Source organism: Bradysia coprophila (genome assembly GCF_014529535.1).
Source record: "Bradysia coprophila strain Holo2 chromosome X unlocalized genomic scaffold, BU_Bcop_v1 contig_20, whole genome shotgun sequence".
NCBI classification, from domain to species: Eukaryota; Metazoa; Arthropoda; class Insecta; order Diptera; family Sciaridae; genus Bradysia; species Bradysia coprophila.
Genome location: NW_023503307.1, coordinates 979,865 through 993,979, shown reverse-complemented (window position 1 = coordinate 993,979; position 14,115 = coordinate 979,865). Strand labels below are relative to the sequence as shown.

The following is a 14,115-nucleotide window of genomic DNA, read 5'->3' as shown; positions in this document are numbered from 1 at the left end:
TAGGAAGTAACTTCAATTCAAAATCAGTATCGATCTCGTTTTTAGAACCAACGCTGTGAGTTGGTAAAAAATCCTTTGAGACAAGCGACTGCAATATTGCTGCCTTTTTCCCATGCTTTTACGGGACAAATGTTTTAGTTTAGTTTACTGAAAATGCGAAGTTGCGATGTTTTTTCAGTATTAAGAAAATATCGTCAAACATTCTGAGCCGACTAGCTAGCCGTCAAGAACTGGAACCACTATTAAAATTGATTTAAAACAATTATTGTTTATGCATAATGAAATGTAGCTACTGCGGATAATTTTGCTTCTACTGTTCACCGAAACTGCGTCTTTGAGATTGAAAAATGCGCATGTGATTGTACATGTACAGGGCCTATTAGGGGCCATTCATAAATGACGTCCACTACTTTTGGCCGGTTTTATATGACCCAATTTTGTTTTGGCCGTCATGTTTTCTTCAGTCACCCCTCCCCCAAACCGCGGATGTCATTTATGAACAGTCCCTTATTGTTAATTTGTTTTACTGAAAATACCAAAAAATTGCTGAATCTGCCGAAATTTACAAAAAAGTTTTTTTGTTAAATTTAGTAAATTTTGGCAAACGCCAACGCATGTAGCCACGCCACTTTCCCTCCAAACTCTAGATGTCATTCTATATCGGTTAATAAAATAACCACAACAAAATTGAGGGATGAGCTCTGGATAGGAGAGTGAATCTTCCATAGAATGTTATCTTGAAATTTCTCGAATTCTCTAAAAAATGCTTTGCAAGAAAGTTTTCAATAAATTTTCGAGAAAACCAAGAAAAAAAAATATATTTTCGTAAAAATAGGCTCGGCTATGTTAAAACGATTGAAGAAAAAGATGATGCATCAAAAATTATAGGATACCGGTAGTAATTGAGTGTGGCAATCCTCAGGAGTATAAAAAGAATCGATTGCGAAACTTCAGTATTTCATAAAGACGAAAATGAATTGTCATTGTCAGTAATTACATTTTGGTAAGTAACGACGTGGCATCTTCTTTCAAAGTTCGAAATTTTACTAAAATCAGTCATAATAATGTGCCAGGCATTAAGTAAGGTCTTACATAACCAGCTCGGTCATACGCTTCCAGTTATTTAACAGTGAAAATTATGGTGTCACGTTAGTAAGACAATGTGATGCAAGGGGTGCAAGGGTCAAACTAAAATTTTTAGGAAATATTTTTTTAAGAATTTTTTCAATTGAAGTAAGAGTACTGTTTGAAATAAGTAACACAAATCGTTTTAGTTGATCCAGTCGAAAAACGTAGATGTTTTTACGTCTTAATTTAAATGGTTTTAAATTAGTTGCTTTGTGAGTTGATATAAACACTTGCGTCACACTTTGCTATTTAGGTTTTTTTTTAAACTGATATGGAGAATCAGAAATGAAATCTTACCTAAGAACTAAATTTCTACAGAATAATTTTTACTGTACCATCGTAGAATTTCGCAATATTACACCAGACCGTTCATACCTATTCGAAATAAATTAAAATCAAGCCTAGAACAACTTTCAAATTTATCTGCTACAACAATGTCAATGTCGATATAGTAGAGCCAACCGAGTGACAATTTCACTGACATTTCAATACTTCAAAGAAATATTACATGTTTGTCCTCTGCTGTGGCTGATATGGCTGAATCTGATGTTCAAAATCAGCCAGGAAAAAAACAAAAGAACTTTAGAGCCGATAATCCGAAACGTTTCTTTAGTGAAAACCATTCGTTTAAAAAGCGACCCACATCTAAGCCATACCAACGCAAGGAAGACATTTACGTGACAAACAAGTCAAATTTTAAGGTAAAGTTAACCCAGCCTCCAAATGTTATTGTCTGGATGAATTTTGTTTGTCCGGTGACGAAAGACAATTGTGTTCACGATAAAAAAACATTCCAGGCACAGATCCATCAATGTGAAACCATTCTGAACACAGAAAACATAAACGAAATCTTTTTACACTGCGTCGGCAATGCCATTTCACGTGGAATCAATTTGGCTCTGACTCTGATTGCTAATTCAAATAATGGTCTCGGATACGAGGCGAACACTTCGTTTATAGAACTTATCGGTAGGCTTCCACTCTACGCCACATATTGCGTTGCAATGACAACGATATTTTCGTTTCAGATGATTTTCACCCGCTACGCGACGATGAAGATTTTACCTTACAAAAACGTTTGAATTCCTGTTTGCACATTCGAGTATTTCGCCATTCAAAAAACATTATCAGCAAATAGAACGTGATAACCCACAACCGTCTCCGTGCTCTGTGTATCTCTACTCAATCTCGATTATATTAAAAAGTGAAAATGTTCAAACTATCGGAACTGGTTAAATGGCTCGGATTGTCCGAATTCGAGATTTTCACAAATTTATTAACTTTATGGATTTTTACGATGCTGCTGTCGATAAGACTGGGCGGCTATCTACCCGATCTCGATTGGTTCGGTATATTTTCGCCATTATTTTGCAGCGATCTGGGCAATGCATACTTTTGTGTAATTGTCGGCATTCGAATGTTTTTGAACAACGATAACCGGCGCAAGTCATTCAATCGGTTCTTTTGGTCGTTGAAATTTTTGATATTGACGGTCGTTTTTAAGTATTTACTTTGTAGAAAATTGTCGGGCGAACAGAATTTGGATTACTTTGAAGTGTTTGCTCCGTTATTTGTGTTACTTCAATTGATTGCTGTGCGAGCGTGTCAACTTTCCAATGCGAATTGAAAGCAACGGTCGTTCGAAAGATAAACTGTTTATTGAACTGTACATGAAGATTTTATAATGGAAATTAAAATTAATTTTTCTAAAAATACAATCCGTTTGTTGTTAATGTTAATCAAAAAGAACTGAGAACAAGACCTCCTCGATTTGTCAATAAATTTGATTTCACATTGGCGTCCGATAGACCTTTCCCATAAGACGAATCGACTCAGCTCTAAATCGTAGCCTTAGGCGCATCTGCTTACTTTCTGGAAAAAGTGTGCCAAGAATAATAAATGCACTCCACTCCACTACGAGAAAACTCAGAATTTGTGCCAATTTTGGTTCAAGTATTGCGTCTTCTCGTAGTACCTAAGAGTAATTATACCCTTAGACATCACCACAAACATTTATTATTTTTACGCAACACATTTTCAATTCACACAAAACGATGGTCCCACTTTTTACAGAAAGGGTGTGGACACAAAGCTATCATCGAAAACATATATTATTTTTGGGCACAAATTTAGGCTATAATTTATCACTGTGTTGATCCGTCTTAACTCCATTTACTACCCTGTCCAATTTATAAAAAATCCGCACGAATGTTCTGCTATTTGCTATCTCACGAACAGCTAGTTAATAAGGAAGGGTGAGAGCCTCTTTTCCTTATTCCCTTGACTGTAAGTCTTATGGTCTTATGCCAGAGAATACCCTAAAATGTTTGTATGAAAGGTTGTTATGAAAAACGGAATAGTTAGTCCCAATATTTTGCTTGTAAACACGATAACTTGAGTAATTATCTACCAATTACTAATTTTCTTTTTTTAATCGACGCAGAATTGAATTCCTGAGGCTAAGTTCATCCAGAAAAGCAGTATTTTCCACTGTTGAAAATTCAATCTATCGAAAAAGATTACTTTGATGGAATTTGATTGTGTAGGTTAGTTAAGTTATATCCATCTATTACGCATGATAGTCAGCTATCACGGTCAGGGATAATACGGTGAAAGTCAGATATCACGGTAACAGTTGGCTATAGTCAGGGATAGTCACGTGAAAGTCAGCTATCACGCATGATAGTTTTCTATAACGGTGATAGTCAGCAATCACGGACAAAAGTAGCAGATTTCACCGCCATTACATAAAATATTTATAAAATTTTACGAAAAACCAATTTCTGAATCATTATTCAAATGCATGGAATGACACTAAAAAACAATCAAACAGAAAACTTTAAAACTCTCACGAGTGTGAAATTTCCGCCAGAGCGAAGCGAGGGCCGTAATTCGCACGAGTCGTGCTATTTTACTCATGATTAAAGGCACAGCTCTGCTACTAGCAATAGGCGTTGCATTTTTTTCGTGAAGACAGGAGTTATGATTTGTTAGTGTGAATAAAATAGAGAACAGAAAAAGTACTTTTCCAAAAAATTTGTACTCAAGCGAAGGTATATCAGTTATTTGTGATGTTTCGGAAGTTTAACAACGGAAAATAAAATGAAATAAAAATATATTGAAAAAATTGTCAGTCAACAGACCTGACCCGCCCAAAAGGTGGGGCCTAGTGTGATAAAGATGAAAAGGCTACTGTATAATATTGCCGGGGTTATTTGAATCGTGATTCATATTCAGTACGAACTAATGTTTAATACGAGCCATCTATCGTAAATTATATGTATTAATTGTATGGACCTTTGAACTGTAACCGAAATTAGAATCATGATTCATTCTGTGTTAAGCAACTAAAGAAACAACAACCAACCAACCAACCTATCTTAACCATCCAACCAAACAGTTGTAAAACCGATGATACCGTTATAATAAAGAAATTTAAAACAAATATTAAAATCTAGGATTTTAAACAGCTACAACTTTCAATCGAAACAAATGAAATTGTCTGAATTTCAAGGAACTTAGGTTGTAATTTGTCGACGATGCTACCCAGACGACCCAGGCTAAAAATAAATTGCAAATTCATTTATGTCATGATGCTGTATCAATAGCAATATGTGTTCAGATTTCCATAGTTTCCAGGAGAAGTGTGAAATAACCAGGAGATACTGCACCTATGCATCTGTCCAACTACCCGAGCGCTATCCACCCAAAATGCCAGATCCTGATAATTATCGACAATAACGACAAAAATAAGCGATGAAGTCTGGCTAGCTCTCATTTAGCACGACAAACGAGGTGGAAGAAAACACCAAAAATTAAGATGTGAGCAAATTGTGTAAAATATTCAATGGACACATGCAGGAGATTAAATCTGGTGAGTAGTTTTAAGAGTAGCACAACACTATCAAGAGTACGATGTTCCGTTGATTTGTCGATTCTATCGATTCGTTTAATTTCTATGCACTTCGCTTCGCATTATAATCGTAGTCGCCGAACGCGGCCGCAAAAGCACAACAATCGTCTGCTTAGTTCCAAAAAAACTTTATTAATAAATTAATAAAAATTAGAAACAAAAATACATCGTAAGAGGCACTATAAAAAGAAGGCACATTGAACGAAGACTAATCTAGAGACGTGAAAATCATTAAATTGTATTAGCCACGGACCACAGTTATTTGTTAAGAAAAAAGATTCTTCAAGAAGACGCTCAGTATTTTTGTTTGGTTTTTGTATTAAGTGGCATCGTTGCCCATCCATTTTCCAAACGGACATATTTCCGCCATTGCTATCTTACGACAAATTTCGGTATTTTGTGAACAGATTGTACAAGACTCGAAGGGTCGATTTAAGGTCCATGTTGACAATATCTGTAAATTTAGTCATTGATTTATGGCCTTCGCTAACATTGAAAAATCAATTTACCTTCTGGTCTAGCTTTCGGTTGAGGTAGACCGACATCTTGCATCAGTTCAAAAGAGAATGCAACGTTGTGTACCTGCATATGATAGAAACAATAGAGAATTTCGATCAATCGAATAACGATTTCGAGTGAACCTACCATCTGGTCACTATCCCGCGGTGTCAAATGGAAATCATACAATGGCACAAAGAAACCTCCCAGCAGTCCCATCAACAGACACAAGTAGACGCCATCCTTGAAATCGGTGCTCAGATTGGCTACTTCAATATTCAACTTGTTCAGATGCTTGTTGACGAATGTCACCAATGACTGTAAAAGCATCGAATTCGTGAACATTGTCAATACATAAAATGTAATAGAAAGAGAACCTTCTTAACAACAGCTAACTTTTCCGGTGCACAATCAAACAACGTATCGAATGCATCACGCTCACACCGCATACCGACATCGTCGTATTGTGAGGTGATCTGTTCCTGATATTTCCTTGAGGGATGAAAATTGAAATCATTATTCGCAATGTGTGTTCGATTGCTTTTTAAGTATTTCCTTACTGTGCACTGAGCACTTGGCCGTTCTTCTGTGCGATGACGATCGTGACGAACACATTCTCTGGTAGACGAATTGGTGCACGAAAATGTCGTACTAAGGCCACCAGTAGATGTAGTATGGCCACCATGTTCTTCGAATGGACACTCTCAACGCTCCATTTCGGAATTTTATGATGGAATCCAAGGACCTGTCAGTTGATAAGGAAAGATATGTAATTTACGGTAGGTAGACCCAAAATCTACAGCGAACGACACATTCAACTCCAATAATAAAATGTCGAAAATGGAGCTGAATTCGAGACGAAATCAAAGAAAAAGCCTTACATGATTCACGGCATTCAGCACAATCGCCAACTTCTCTCGTTGTCCCTCCTCAGACTGAGTCACTTCTAACACATCAAGTTTTCGTCCAGTCAAACTCTCCCACAATTTGTGCAACACCTGGCCATCGTACAGATCTTCTTCAATATTTTTGACGATAATTCTTTGGTTGGCCAATTCGTCATTGATCCAGTCGATAAGAACTTGCTGCAATTCTTGCACTTGAGGATCGGCAAGCGATTGAGGTTGAATTATTGCACGTTGTTCGTTGTCCCCTAAAACATACATTTTTTCCAAGAATTTTAGTATGACTCATTCGGGCCTGAACGGATGTGAGTGGGTGTTGACTCACGTAAAGCATAATCCTCCGGTGGAATTTCGGGATTGTTTGGATTGCCAGGCGAATCAATTGCATATCGACCTTCGGCTTGAACTTCTTGCACTGAAACAATCGAGAATACAGAGCAATTAGATGGACAACGGATGTATGATGGTGTAAACAATCGGTTTGTGTCGTAGGTTTTTAGTTTTCACTGGTGACATTCGACGTTATCAATTCTAACGATCATTTTCGAGGAATTACACTTATTCGATGAACAACTAAATCGCATTTCGATCCATTTACATTGCGAAAATAACATTTGGATACCAAATTGTTGCCACTCCTACACAACTATTTGCACAATAACCTTATATGGAATGATTGTCCAAATGCAACGGTACGATCGATTGTCATAATGACTGCAATTCATACCTTCTTTGATTCGTTTCTTTCGGCCTAGAGTGCCGATTTTATCCCAAAACGATTCCTCTTTATCACTTCGGGCAGAAGGAGGTCCAGGAGATTTTGGACGTGATGCCATTTTTATTTTCTGATTATTATTGTTGTAACAAGCACACACACAGAGACGATTCTTGTTTTTATGTCAACATGTCAAAAAACATTTGCAATTCTGTGAAAAAAGAGTAGAAGTGCCGTTTGACCATCGAAAATTGTACCAGGGTTTTCTGATAAAAATTTGTTCCGAACTGTAAACACGAATTTTCATTAGAGTATTATGATGAAAGAGAAAGAAATATTTTGACAAATACTCCAAGGCAAGTTACAATAAACTGATCTTCGGTCCTCTCGCTCGCATCGTATCATGTTGAAAGAGAAGCAAATACTTTGACAAGTACCAAAAGGCAAGTTATAATTAACCAGTCTTCGGTTTTCTTGCTCTGATCATAATATGTAGTCTCTAGGCAATGAACACGATCTCATCCATTAGAGATCCGGTTCTCTGTGGATGAAATTTGACATTTCATATAGCCTTGGAACAAACCTATATGACTCTGTTGCTGGCCATCTACATAGGCTTCTTGGGAATAGTCTTTTCGTGTACTTGGATTATCTCACCTCCGCGTTCCTGCATAAGGTGATCATCACTAAGGAACCCGACTACGTCTTTCAAAATCTGAACTTCGGCTCTTCGAATAGGCTTCGAAACCTGATTTTGCCACTCAATAACAGAAATATTGTCAATGATTCTTTCTACGTTCGTGGTGTGGCGAAATATAATGCGTTGCCTGCTGCTGTGAAGGCTAAACTTTCGTTAACTGGCTTTAAACGTGCTTGTAGGGAATATATGGACTTATGCAACCGCTCGCTTCCTACGTAAATGTTTTCGTTTTTTATTTAAAAAATTAAAAAATAACTCATCATTCACTGCATCATCACCTAAAACTGGAATTGGGCACTTAAACCGAATGGATTGCTCGACTGTAACGGCTTGCCGTGCATAGGTTCGTAATGTGTATGCTTCCAGTTCTTTCTTTTTCTTTTTTCTCAATTAACTCAATGCATTTATCTAGTCTTTTTTATCCGCAATTATGTTGTAAACGCGTTTGTTTGCTCATATTCATATAAAATGACAATAAAACTACTACTACTACTATACTATAACATTGGTCAGTCAAAAAAAGCTTAAAAGTAGACCATTTCATTATCCAAAAGTGCCTCGATTTGAGTTACCTCGGTCAAGGTTCTGAAACAACTTGACATCGGTTACCTCCCAACAAATGGGACAGAGTTAAATTATTCGTTTTCTGTCACACGAACCCCTCTGCTTTCCATTTTGATGTGTACACTAAGTATCGAACTGTTGCGTTCATTCTCAAGGAACCGTTGAAATCGTATTTTCTGGTTCATTCACTCACTCGAATCATTCATTCAAAATTTCAGATTCTGTGGCGCTAGAATACCGACACGGTAGGTCGGCAAGTGTTGCAAGGCAGCTTCATCTAGTCCATTTTGTTTCATACACAACCACCACCGCCACCACCTCTCTCACCAAACTGCTATACAAAAAAAAAGTTTTGACAAATATTTCCATTTGTTTGCATCGAGAGTTGACTCAAACTTTGCTCGAAACGCGATTTATTCTGTAGAAAAAGGGAAGTACATTCATCATAATCATGGCAACCGATCCATCTGGTTGGGGGACGCTGTCCCAAGAACGAGAAATCTCTAATATGGTAAATATTGTTTCTGTTGCCTCAGTCGCATAACCTCTGAAAATTTTCTTTTGTCCTAATGTCCTTTCCTCGTTTTATTGCTTTTGTAGGTCTCTAAACTTGACATTGAAAAAGAATCAACCGCAAATGGTAATGGCAAGACTGACGAAGAGCAATCGGACACACCAAGGTGAGTTTGATGTCTTTCATTGCGCCCAAATTTACATGCAGGAATCCGAAGTTCCATTCAAATTTAACGTAACATTTTGCAATCGAGTTGGCACTTCTACTGTTCTATTATGTTCATGTATGGTGTGTGTATGTAGAGGTGTTGATTCTAAGGAACCTTTTAAATTTTTAAACGCTTGAACAGGTAGCGTTCTCTCACCAGAATGAATGCTTCAATTCATTTGTTTTTGTCTACAGTTTGGCAGATTCGAGTTTGCTTTCAAAAATATTTCGAAAGCAATTAAACACAACCAGCTCTGATTTAGAGGTACAGCGCAAGGATCCGAACAACCCCTTGTTTTCCGTTAAGACTTTCGAAGCTCTTAAGCTGTAAGTGTTCCTCTTCTTTATCTCTTTCCGATTTCACTTTTTTTACAATGATTTTTCTCTGGTCAGACATCCAGATCTCCTTCGCGGTGTATATGACATGGGCTTCAACGCTCCATCAAAAATACAGGTAAGGCTGTTCATCTGTTGTAAAGGACACTTCCATCTAAGATTACAAATTATCGTCACAGGAAACAGCACTGCCGATGTTGTTGGCTAATCCGCCACAGAACATGATCGCTCAAAGCCAGTCTGGAACAGGAAAGACTGCCGCTTTCGTTCTGGCGATGTTGTCCCGTGTCGACACAAGCAAAAATTACGTACAGGTGAGTTTCACTGCATTAAAATTTGAGATTCTTCCGGTTTGGTTCCCGTATCCGAGTCCCTAATGTAAATTGCTTCTTAATTGTAGGTGGTGTGTCTGTCGCCAACATATGAGTTGGCTATTCAAACGGGTGAAGTAGCGGCTAGAATGTCGCAGCATCGGAAAGACATCCAATTGAGATTTGCTGTCCGTGGCGAAGAAGGTACACGAGTATGAAGTCATTTTTTTGCAATATTGAATCTTTTACCCAAAAGACATTGGTTGTTGCAGTTCCCCGAGATCGTAAACTCACCGAACACATTGTCATAGGAACGCCGGGAAAAATATTGGACTGGGGTTTGAAGTTCAAGGTGTTCGATATTAAGAAAATATCGGTTTTTGTGCTGGATGAGGCCGACGTTATGATTGCAACGCAAGGGCACCAAGATCAGTGCATTCGGATACATAAGTGAGTCAAAAAACATTTTCGTTTCTTGTTTTACCAATTTTGTTTTACATTCTCAGGCAGTTACCTAATCATTGTCAGATGATGTTCTTCTCCGCTACGTATGACCAGGAGGTCATGTCATTTGCAGAACTCATAGTACCCAAGCCGACAATAATTCGATTAAAGAGAGAACAAGAGTCTCTGGACAACATCCGGCAATACTACGTTAGATGTGCCAATCAAGAGGCAAAGTACGCTGCTATCACCAACATCTACGGCGGCATCAGTATCGGACAGGCGATTATCTTTTGTCAGGTAAAATTTCATTATTTCTTCAAAATAGGTTGTATGAAAACACTGCCGATTCTTTCTGTTTTAGACAAGGAAAACTGCCATGTGGTTGTCCGGAAAAATGAGTCAAGATGGACATTCCGTTGGAATATTGTCAGGTAATATTGAAAACGTTGGAGTGAAACCGATCACCGAATCTAATTTGATTTGAAATTTTCATTGAAGGCGAGCTAAATGTCGAACAGCGAATTGCTGTTTTGGATCGATTCCGGGCATCCCTCGAAAAAGTCCTGATAACAACGAATGTGTTGTCGCGCGGCATCGATATAGAGCAGGTTACGATCGTGGTCAATTTCGATATGCCAGTGGATATGAATGGAAAGGCAGACTGTGAGACATACCTACATAGAATCGGACGCACAGGTCGCTTCGGTAAGTGCTAAAAAGGTTTAAATCTACTCGTTTCCAATTTACAATCATGTTCCTGTTACATCAGGTAAATGCGGAATTGCGGTCAACCTTATCGATTCGGAGCAAACGATGCAAATTTGTCAAGATATCGAAGAACATTTCGGCAGAAAAATTTCGAAGATAGATACGGATAATCCGGAGGAAATCGAAAACATACAGAACTAATATATTCAAGCTTTCTAAGAAATACATGAAACGTAACGGCGTTTTGTTTTCGTTAAGATTTTGTCTTTTCTTTCAAAGTTTAGTGAACGGTTCCTTGAGCTGGAGTGTCCGAGAACATAGAACGTATAGCCGTATCTGACTGAGCATGGGCTAGCTGTTCAACCCTAAATGAAATGAAGAATCGAGCTGGCAAGGTAAATGGACGAATTGATACTCGTAGCGGACAATCTGAAATGAACCTTTTCTGGAAGGTTTCCTCTGGTTTAGTAGTTTTCGGGTTTATTTCAATCTTTGATAGTCACAGAGTTAAACTATACTTATAGCAAACGGAAACGGAAAGCTTATAACGCGATTTAATCACCAAATGTTTTGCTTCCTTCGTTCTAAGTGTCATCTTGCAATACCAAACGGATGTTGCAACTGTAGACCTTAAAACATCATTCCTTTCAATTAACTCAACTTTATTAACTCTGAAACTGCTAGAATTTCTACATTTTTGGTTATTCATTTAATTCTTCGCCGTTGTCTGACGAAAGAGACTTTCCTCCAAATTGCCACCATCGACATCTCTCCATCGCGCGTAATTTATCGTTTCGTTCGCAGATGATTCATCCCGAAAAGCAAGTACTCTAGCCTCAATGTCTTTTACTACCAAATTATACAGAAGTTCCGATCCGGCTGGTGAAAAATGAAGGCCATCATAGAATAACTCTTCGCCTCGTCCATCTGCTGCAAATGCCGAATAAGCATCTACCACAGATACGTTCAATTTTTCAGCCAACTCGACCATAGCCTTAGCGTATATTGCCGGGCGATCGTCACTGCGCAGTGGATCTGGGTCACCATCCTTAGCGCTAGCAGCTACAAAATGAGAGTGAAAATATATTGGCGGCGTAATAAAGACAATTTTCTGTCGAACTATGCCGCGACATTCTAAAATACTGATCATGGTTTCAAGATTTTGTTGAAATTCATCAACAGGTACGTATTGATCGGATGTCGGTAACGAACAGTCATTCGCTCCCAGAAAAATTGTCATACAACTAACGTCCTTGGCATTGATAGAGTTTAAAATGTCGGGCAGCAAAATTTTGCACCATCGAGTGTTATATCCAGAAAATCCTCTCGGAATTACATCTGCCATTCTAAAAACATTTTTTTTGTCTGTTTAAATGGTGTCACTGCAATTTCTTTAAACATTTGTTTTACCTTTGAAAGCGATCTGCTAGCAATGCAGCCCATCGACCTTGAGAGCTGAACGATTGCTATGTAAACAAAACAGTACGTGCAATATAAGTGCAAAATTTTTGTAAGAAAATTTGCAAGTTAAAAACCTCTGTTATTGAATCGCCGAAAAGTAAAATTGTCGACCACGGCATCGTATTTTTCACTAATTCGTGCTTTCGAAATATTCGTCAGCTAACAATATTCCACAGTCAATACCCACGTAGCTAAACCAGTTGATCTCACAACTATATGTACGAATTGTCAGTACTGACTGTCACATCAAAAATGAATCTTTATTATGTGCAGTATGTGTGCAGCGTACAGTTCGCTTTTGCATCTCCGTTCATTTATGCAGAGATATATAGCGAATTCCAATTTCCATTAGGCTAGAAAAATGCACGTGAATCTGTATAGTATACACTCTGAAAATATGTAGTATAGGTTAGGTATACATTTGAATGAATGAATGTTGAGTACTAGAAATAATGGAAATGATTTCCTGTGTTTGTCGATCCGAGTCAAAGGTGAGATAATACTAAGACGATTACGTAGCAAGAAGTATGTTAAAACGACTGAAGTAATAGATTTAACCTGTCACAACTCGTCAAAATAAAAATTTGGGACCACGGATGTGATGTACTGTTACATGAAGCACTAGAAAACCCATACATTAAAAAAAAAACAAAGAAAAGAAGTAGCAGATTTAAGGAGTTTTGTTATAAGCTTTCATCTGGGAGTATTATATCAGATAGAGAATTTACTAAAGCAAGTTATGGCAATGTTATAGAAAAGCGTATACCTTTTATACTAATTTTTATGATAATAACATGATTCAAATGAATCATCAGCAACCACTTCACATGAAAACTATTACGAAATTGTATACTTTCTTGGAAATTTTCAAAGTTCGGCTCTAGTGCTTTCTTGAAATGTATTTTTAGAAACTATCCAGACGTCAAAAAGCACGCTAAAAATTGTGAAAAAAATTGCTCGCTTCGCTTCGCTACATTATTCGCTATGATTCCGATTGCAATTTTCCATAGCACTTTCCAGTAATGAAGTTTCATCGAAAATTTGATAAAAAGGGCGAAAATACCTGAGAAGTACTGCTACGTAATAATACGCCAGAGCCATCAGCTATGACTTGCTCTTTTTATCCTCTTTTTCCCTGTCAAATTTCCTCTTTTTAAAATTTTCCTCTGAGAACCCTATTACGTTCATCAAAATACAGTCAATTTGTGTATGTGTAGATCTTGTCTAAAATCATTTTTCCTTAAAAAATAAATATTACTAAAACATGAAAAATTCGTGTATCGTAAAATCTGGTCAACAATATTTTCTTATTCTTAAAATTTTTTGTGCACCACCCTTCAAAAATTTAAGGCGGCGCCACTGATATCACATAGCACTGTTTCTAGCATTAACACTCGTATTTCAGACGACAAACAGCATCAAAATTTTTATACATGTATGCGTGTATGTTCAACGCACTTCAAACAAAAGTGTTTCGAGCGACAGCTACCAAATAGAGTATACTACTTTGTAGAAGAAAGTTTTCCAATTTTTTTACAGTGCCACAATTTGGATGATACACTGTCCAGTTACAGTACTCTATTACGTTTTAGTACTCTATGTCTTGTGTGTTTCAACTCATACACCCAATATTTTATATTGTTTTCTTATTGATTTACGGTAAAGGTCACGTTCTAAAGCTGCTGGAAGAAGTATTTTGTAACTTGAA

The 14,115-nt window shown here is 37.4% G+C and overlaps 5 protein-coding genes across 5 annotated transcripts; 3 read left to right on the top strand and 2 right to left on the bottom strand.

Moving 5' to 3' along the window:
- Window positions 1-1,609: 1,609 nt before the first annotated feature.
- On the top strand, window positions 1,610-2,846 carry LOC119068784 (ribonuclease P protein subunit p20). The gene is made up of 3 exons (XM_037172544.1): window positions 1,610-1,829; window positions 1,926-2,097; window positions 2,157-2,846. Exons 1-3 carry the CDS (start codon window positions 1,662-1,664, stop codon window positions 2,264-2,266), a joined length of 450 nt encoding a protein of 149 aa, XP_037028439.1. The 5' UTR covers window positions 1,610-1,661; the 3' UTR covers window positions 2,267-2,846.
- LOC119068786 (transmembrane protein 203) lies at window positions 2,302-2,841 on the top strand. Its single transcript, XM_037172546.1, has one exon. It carries the CDS (start codon window positions 2,339-2,341, stop codon window positions 2,753-2,755), a length of 417 nt encoding a protein of 138 aa, XP_037028441.1. The 5' UTR covers window positions 2,302-2,338; the 3' UTR covers window positions 2,756-2,841.
- A 2,306-nt stretch (window positions 2,847-5,152) lies between the features above and the next one.
- Window positions 5,153-7,416, bottom strand: LOC119068776 (beta-parvin). Its single transcript, XM_037172536.1, has 8 exons — window positions 7,172-7,416; window positions 6,770-6,859; window positions 6,421-6,692; window positions 6,100-6,284; window positions 5,917-6,031; window positions 5,687-5,857; window positions 5,551-5,623; window positions 5,153-5,495 (listed from the first exon to the last, which is right to left on the bottom strand). The coding sequence occupies exons 1-8, from the start codon at window positions 7,278-7,280 to the stop codon at window positions 5,419-5,421; spliced, it is 1,092 nt and encodes a 363-aa protein (XP_037028431.1). The 5' UTR covers window positions 7,281-7,416; the 3' UTR covers window positions 5,153-5,418.
- Window positions 7,417-8,713: 1,297 nt separating this feature from the next.
- LOC119068772 (DEAD-box helicase Dbp80-like) lies at window positions 8,714-11,199 on the top strand. Its single transcript, XM_037172527.1, has 11 exons — window positions 8,714-8,934; window positions 9,024-9,103; window positions 9,340-9,471; window positions 9,538-9,598; window positions 9,660-9,794; window positions 9,881-9,995; window positions 10,064-10,241; window positions 10,298-10,535; window positions 10,600-10,669; window positions 10,737-10,943; window positions 11,008-11,199. Exons 1-11 carry the CDS (start codon window positions 8,875-8,877, stop codon window positions 11,145-11,147), a joined length of 1,416 nt encoding a protein of 471 aa, XP_037028422.1. The 5' UTR covers window positions 8,714-8,874; the 3' UTR covers window positions 11,148-11,199.
- A 392-nt stretch (window positions 11,200-11,591) lies between these two features.
- LOC119068780 (isoamyl acetate-hydrolyzing esterase 1 homolog) lies at window positions 11,592-12,653 on the bottom strand. The gene is made up of 3 exons (XM_037172539.1): window positions 12,482-12,653; window positions 12,357-12,412; window positions 11,592-12,292 (listed from the first exon to the last, which is right to left on the bottom strand). Exons 1-3 carry the CDS (start codon window positions 12,524-12,526, stop codon window positions 11,656-11,658), a joined length of 738 nt encoding a protein of 245 aa, XP_037028434.1. The 5' UTR covers window positions 12,527-12,653; the 3' UTR covers window positions 11,592-11,655.
- Window positions 12,654-14,115: the final 1,462 nt, after the last annotated feature.

Coding starts and splice junctions, on each gene's coding strand:
- LOC119068780 (XM_037172539.1), bottom strand. CDS start 12,526: ATGCCGTGGTCGACAATTTTACTTTTCGGCGATTCAATAACAGAG. Junction 12,413..12,481: donor TCGGCGATTCAATAACAGAG/GTTTTTAACTTG, acceptor TTGTTTACATAG/CAATCGTTCAGCTCTCAAGG. Junction 12,293..12,356: donor CTAGCAGATCGCTTTCAAAG/GTAAAACAAATG, acceptor AAATGTTTTTAG/AATGGCAGATGTAATTCCGA.
- LOC119068784 (XM_037172544.1), top strand. CDS start 1,662: ATGGCTGAATCTGATGTTCAAAATCAGCCAGGAAAAAAACAAAAGAAC. Junction 1,830..1,925: donor CAAACAAGTCAAATTTTAAG/GTAAAGTTAACC, acceptor AAAACATTCCAG/GCACAGATCCATCAATGTGA. Junction 2,098..2,156: donor TTCGTTTATAGAACTTATCG/GTAGGCTTCCAC, acceptor TTTTCGTTTCAG/ATGATTTTCACCCGCTACGC.
- LOC119068776 (XM_037172536.1), bottom strand. CDS start 7,280: ATGGCATCACGTCCAAAATCTCCTGGACCTCCTTCTGCCCGAAGTGAT. Junction 6,860..7,171: donor AAAGAAACGAATCAAAGAAG/GTATGAATTGCA, acceptor CGATTGTTTCAG/TGCAAGAAGTTCAAGCCGAA. Junction 5,624..5,686: donor CGCGGGATAGTGACCAGATG/GTAGGTTCACTC, acceptor TATCATATGCAG/GTACACAACGTTGCATTCTC.
- LOC119068786 (XM_037172546.1), top strand. CDS start 2,339: ATGTTCAAACTATCGGAACTGGTTAAATGGCTCGGATTGTCCGAATTC.
- LOC119068772 (XM_037172527.1), top strand. CDS start 8,875: ATGGCAACCGATCCATCTGGTTGGGGGACGCTGTCCCAAGAACGAGAA. Junction 9,795..9,880: donor CAAGCAAAAATTACGTACAG/GTGAGTTTCACT, acceptor TCTTAATTGTAG/GTGGTGTGTCTGTCGCCAAC. Junction 10,242..10,297: donor CAGTGCATTCGGATACATAA/GTGAGTCAAAAA, acceptor TTACATTCTCAG/GCAGTTACCTAATCATTGTC.